Source organism: Panthera onca, chromosome B3 (genome assembly GCF_046562875.1).
Source record: "Panthera onca isolate mPanOnc1 chromosome B3, mPanOnc1 haplotype 2, whole genome shotgun sequence".
Classification (NCBI taxonomy): Eukaryota; Metazoa; Chordata; class Mammalia; order Carnivora; family Felidae; genus Panthera; species Panthera onca.
Genome location: NC_138344.1, coordinates 52,705,813 through 52,711,812, shown reverse-complemented (window position 1 = coordinate 52,711,812; position 6,000 = coordinate 52,705,813). Strand labels below are relative to the sequence as shown.

At 45.1% G+C, this 6,000-nt stretch overlaps 1 protein-coding gene across 2 annotated transcripts in view; it reads left to right on the top strand.

Moving 5' to 3' along the window:
* The first annotated feature begins 422 nt into the window (after positions 1-422).
* The window catches only part of GLDN (gliomedin), a 69,377-nt gene continuing 63,799 nt past the window's right edge, over positions 423-6,000 (top strand). For both annotated transcript variants that reach the window (XM_081795873.1, XM_060618530.3), the window contains exon 1: positions 423-1,098. In XM_081795873.1, the coding sequence (XP_081651999.1) occupies positions 736-1,098 (363 nt within the window). In that variant the 5' untranslated portion in view covers positions 423-735. The remainder of the gene's footprint in view (positions 1,099-6,000) is intronic.

Sequence of the window (6,000 nt, the reverse complement as noted above, 5' to 3'; positions counted from 1 at the left end):
CTGGGTATGGGTCTCACAGCAGTTCTTGGCCTGTCATATCCAAGAAGTCTCCCTTCACAGAAGGCTCCTTCATCTCAGGCAGGCAGGGCTTTTCTGGTTCTGATGGGTGGCTTTTTTAATCCTCCAGTACCAACTGTCTCCCTGTTTCTATCCATCCCTTTCCTTGGAAAGATCTCCTGGGGTCTTCAGTGGCCACATGATGGGTAGCCTGGGTTTGCTGCCCAGCAGCAAACCTAGGGACAATGGGCACATGCCTTGGCTTCTGGGCATGCTGATCCTTTTCTCCAGAGAGGTCAGTGGGGGGGGGGGGGGGGGGGGGGGAGGGGGTGGAATTCAGTGACTTCTCCAGCCTTAAGAATTCCTGTCCTCCTCCTCAGTCTGACCCTCGCTCTGCCCGCCTGGGCCACAGCAGTGCCCACGGGCAGGGCAGTGAGAAAAGGAGGGAGACCTGGGTTTGCTGGTTTTCTTGGCCAGGCACCAGGAGCATGAGTCCTGCCCACCCTTTTTCTGCCAGCCTGCAGTCTCCACTAGCTCCTCTCCCTCTCTCACCCGCCTGTCCCTCCGGGCTGCTCAGGCGCCACCACTACTGTCCCCAACCCGCCCCGCCAGCCTGAGCAAAGGGCAGCGTGACTCACGGCGGCGGCGGCGCTGCCACCAGCCCACGGCTTGCCCGAGGCGTATAAAGGCCGCCCGGCGGGCCGCGGCGATTCCTGCCCGGCCCGAGGCGCGCAGAGCATGGCCAGGGGCGCGGAGCGAGGTCGCGGGGACGCCGGCTGGGGCCTGCGGGGCGTTCTGGCGGCGGTGGCGCTGCTCTCGGCGCTCAATGCCGCTGGCACTGTGTTCGCGCTGTGCCAGTGGCGCGGGCTGAGCGCGGCGGTACGGGCGCTGGAGGCTCAGCAGGGCCCGGAGCAGCGCGAGGACAGCGCCCTGCGCTCCTTCTTGGCCGAGTTGAGTCGCGCGCGGCGCAAGGCGCCGGCTCCTCCCCCGGACCCCGCAAGCGCCGCGCGCAATAAGCGCAGCCACGGCGGGGAGCCCGCGCCGCACATCCGCGCAGAGAGCCACGACATGCTGATGATGATGACCTACTCCATGGTGCCGGTAGGCGGGGGCTTGGCTCCCAGTGGCGCCTCCGCCGGGGTGGGCGGCGGGCAGCGCGGGGAGAGAGGCCCAGAGGTTCTGTGCTCCCCTGGATGGATGGCGAGGAGCCGAGAGAGGGCCCTGGGCTTGAGCACGGCTGGGAATGTCACCTGGGCCAGGACCTTAGCCCTCTGAGGTCAGTTTCCTCATCCTTCTTTGAGTCAGCAGATAAATGAGGGGCGCAGGCAGTGTTTTTAAGAGCCTACTTTCCTTCGTTACTTCGAACAAAACTTTTCACAGCACAGGGAAGACTTTTCTGAGGGCGCAGGCTTCTTCAATAAAAGGATTCTTTCCCTGGCTTCATCTAGTGGTCTGGCTTTTCACCTGGCCTGGGACCATCCTCAAGAGATCGGTTGAAGCGAACACAGTCCACTCTAATTTTATCAATCACCTGGGACCTTGATGCATAAAAAGTTGCTCTTAGGTAAAGCGATTCCAAATGGGAAGATTGATATAGAGAAATTTGCTTAAAATTCACCGTGAATGCTGAGGTTCTAATGTGGGCTCCAGCGGGTCTATGGAACTCCAGAAATTACCAGTGTGCATTCAAGGGGCCGTGCATCTAGGGAGAGTGCATTAGATTAATTTCATTAGCTTTTCATTCGATTTGCACTCCCCCAAAAAGATTTAAGAAACTCTGCTCTTAAAAAAAAAAAAAAAAAAAAAAAAAAAAAGGGACTTAAAGCAAAGCCTCAAAAATCTTTTTTTCCAGTTTCAAGTTTTTTTGCTTTTGCTGTTTTCAACTCAATAATTATCTAACAATTACATTCAGATCACATTGCAGTTCCCCATTCCATTTCATTATCCTTTACAACCACAGGAGTCTTGTTTCATTTTATAATTACAAAGATTTCAGTTCTGTCGTCCCAAGAGTGAGCCATACTTCGGAATCCTAGGTATTTGAAGATAAACTCACTTAAAGCTTCTGTTATCATAGAAACTTTTAAATATCTTATATGAGCAGACATGCTTTTACAACTACAACATGGAAGTATTACACACTGCAATACATCTTTTGAGAGAGACCAAATTTTTCCATTCCTGGCTTCTTCTTCCTCTTCTTCTTTTTTTTAAACCTATGTCATCATTTAACTATCTGCGTCCAAGCAAATTTTTTAAAAGACCTCTCTAAAATGAAGAAAACATAGACACACTTTGGGGAATTTACTCTTTCCCTTGGTTCCCTACCATGTATTTTGAGGGTTTTTTGAAACCCTTCAAGAAGGATGCATCTGAGCATCAACATTTTATATTTTTAATCTAGAAGCTTCTGTATAATGCAGCCTGTTCAGTCACTAACCCAACGGGATGGAGAGATCCATTTCTGTGTTAGCCTGAAAGCCAGATTTAACTACTACCACCTTCTCTGTTATAGGTCAGAGGGCAGAAACATCACATTTGTCAGGCTGAGAAGCATTCATAGATTATCACCAACTCGTCCACCACATGTAATGGGTATGCTTTGACCTTATAGAGTCATTGAGGGAATTTCCATGCAGGTCAGGAGGAAGCAACTGTCATATTGCTGACTTTCTGGTTGGGAGTAGTTCTCAAGCAGTAGTCTAGGGGTCAACCTGGAAGCACACGAAAATGCAGATTCCAGGGTCCCACCCTCATACTTATAAAATGATCATCCCCAGAATTGTCTTCCTTAAGAAGTCCTCTGATTCCCATTCCCCCACCTTCCCACCCCCTTGTGAGTTTGATACAGGGGTCCAGGGGCCACTTTGAGAAAGCTGCTTTAGATCACTGCTTCTCTACTTTATTTATTTTTTTAGTGTTTACTTATTTATTTTGAGAGAGAGAGAGAGAGAGAGGGAGAAAATGCTTGTACATGCACAAATAAGTGAGCAGGAGAGGGGCAGAGAAAGAGGGAGAGAGAGAATCATAAGCAGGCTGTGTACTCTCAGCACTGAGCCCAGGGGCCAGGGCTCCATCTCACTACCAAACCTTGAGATCAAGACCTGAGCTGAAATTAAAGAGCCACTCAGATGCCCACACCACTTCTCTACTTTAATATGCACATGAATATCCTGATGATCTTTTTCAAATGCAGATTCTGACTCAGAAGGTCTAATTTCAGGCTTGAGATTCTGCACTTCTCATAAGCTTCCGCTGATATCAAAGCTGCTGGTTTGAGGACCACACTTTGAATAGCATGGTTCTAGAGTGATGGTTGCACATTGAAATCACATAGGGAGCTTTAAGCATGACTGATGCCTGGATCCCATGACCACAGATTCTGAATTAATTGTTAGAGGTGCAGCCTGGGGTGCCCGGACATTGGCATACCTTCCTGATGACAGTGAGCAGCATTAAGCATCTCACTTCCACCAGGTCTCTTTTGAGGTCTCTGCTTCAAGCAGAGGAACCAATTTTATTGCCGAAAGCCCTTTAGTTTATTCTAGCAATATTCTTATCATTCATCTTTGCAAATTTTTCTCATTTTTACTCTCTGCCTTTCTCAGAGCAGAGAATTATTTACATGAGGAAATGGTGTTTTAAAAAGCACTTTCACAAGCACCTCTAGTAGAAAAGTTGCTAAGAAAGGCGCCTGGGTGGCTCAGTTGGTAAGCGTCTGACTTCAGCTCAGGTCATGATCTCACGGTTCATAAGTTCAAGCCCCATGTCAGGCTCTGTACTGACAGCTCAAAGCCCTGGAGCCTGCTTAGGAATCTGTGTCTCCTTCTCTCTCTGCCCTTCACCTGCTCGTGCTCTGTCTCTCTCTCTCAAAAATAAACATTAAAAACTATTAAAAAAAAAGTTAAGTTGCTAAGAGAACTGTTTATACATCATGGAGGTCACTGTGCACAGTGTTATGGTTGAAATCTATACCTTCCCCCACCCTTTTATACAGCACCAGGAGGTTTTGAATGAGGATGAGATCAGAGGTTCCCCTCCGCCCTGCCACCCCACTCCACTGAGGTTCCATGTCCTTAGAGATCTAGGAACAAAAAATAAGTGGTAGGCAGATTAATGTCAGCATTTCAAAAAGGCTCATTTATCCAAGATGAGCCTCCTCAAGCTAACTGGCACTTCAAATTCTGTGCTTTTGGCTGAGAGTATATATCAGCTCAGCATGGTAATCCTGCTTAGCACATTCTGCCCAGAAACTGGTTGTTGGAAGGGCAACATAACTAATCATTACTTAAGAACAGTTAGTTTGGTACAGCCAAACGCATTAAATCCTTAAAAACAACTGGGTACTTTGGAGAAAAGTCATAAGGGCCTGGGTACCACTGAGCTAGACCAGCATTGGGAACCCATCTGCCAGGAACTCATGCAGGAAATGCAGCCTCTGTTTAGTCCCCGCCCCACTTCACACTGCCCCCCATCTCACTTTCCCCATCGGCTGCTCTCTCATCCCATTCTCTAGGTCTTACACTTACTGGTGTTCTGGTAGCTTCATCATCCTGTCCAAAATCTAGGGTCATGCCCCCGGTAGGAAAAGGGTTTTATTTCTCACAATGAACACCCTAAGAAGCTCTAAATGGTTGAAGATTTACATTTTTAAAAAATGAAACTCTAAAACTACTAGAGGAAAATAAGGGTAAATTCATTTTTAATGTTGGAATGGAGAAAATCTTTCTTTTAAACAACTAGAAAGCCAGAAGCAAATAGTAAACAAATATAACTGCATTTAAAAAGCACACACAACAACAAAAACAAGCAGATGTACCCCGTAAACAAATGTAAAAGATAAATGACAAACTGGAAAAAAAATTGCAGCTCATACCATAGATATAAGGCTAATCTTCTGAATATATATAGCACTCCTATAAGTTAATAAGGAAAAAAAAAAACCACAAGAATTTAATAGGAAAATCAGCAAACATAGGAATCCAATAGGAAAATGGAACACAGTTCTCAGAAAAAGAAATACAAATGTTTCTAAGTAAACATGTAAGAAAAGATGTTTAAGCTTAAAAATGCAAATTACACCTGTCCTGAAACATAATTTTCACCTGTCAGAATGACAAAACTACAAACGTCTGACCACACATTCTCTTGGGGAAGCTAAAGAGAAATAGACATGCTTTTGCATTGCTGTTTGGACTGCAAATTAGTATGACCCATATGGAAGGCAATTTGGCAATACCTAAAAATATTACAAATACATTTACCCTGTGACCGAGAAATATCACTTGTGGGAATTTATCCTGAATATATAAAAATATATATATTTTATATATTCAGGATATATTCATATTCTATGAAATGATATATGCACATATGCAGTGTGGAATATTTGTAAAAGCAAAATATTTTTATTAACAACCTGTGCCCATCAGTACGGCACTAGTTAAATAAACTAACCTATGCACCCACTGGAATAGGTAGCTGTAAAACGAGAATGAGGAAATTCTCTATGTGCCATTATTGGAATAGTCCTTGGGATATATTTTAAGTGAAGAAAGCAAGGCAGAAAAAAATATATATTGTATTACCTTGTATAAGGAAGAAGCAGAAAAATAAGTGAAGATACTAACAAAGGTACTTACTTAGGGAGAGTGGGGATAAAATGGGAATGAGACTTTCACTGTATAGCTTTGTGTATTATTTTGACATTTGAACCGTATTATTGTGTTACTCTATTGTGAGTAAAAAGGCCATAACCACAAGGCTACATGGCCACTGACCCCGGACTGGGGGACAATAGGGTGTGGCAGAGATTTTGCCAGCCTGAAGTTCATGCATTGTGTCTAAAGGGAGGCTCTCAATGATGGTTGCTGTACAAGAGCAAGATTGTTGATTTTTTTTTTTGAAGAGAAGTTTAAAAATCTGACTCTTTATTTGAAATCTCTTGGCTTTGAAATATTGACAAAAATTCCAAAAAAATATTTTTAACTGGCTGAGTGCGTT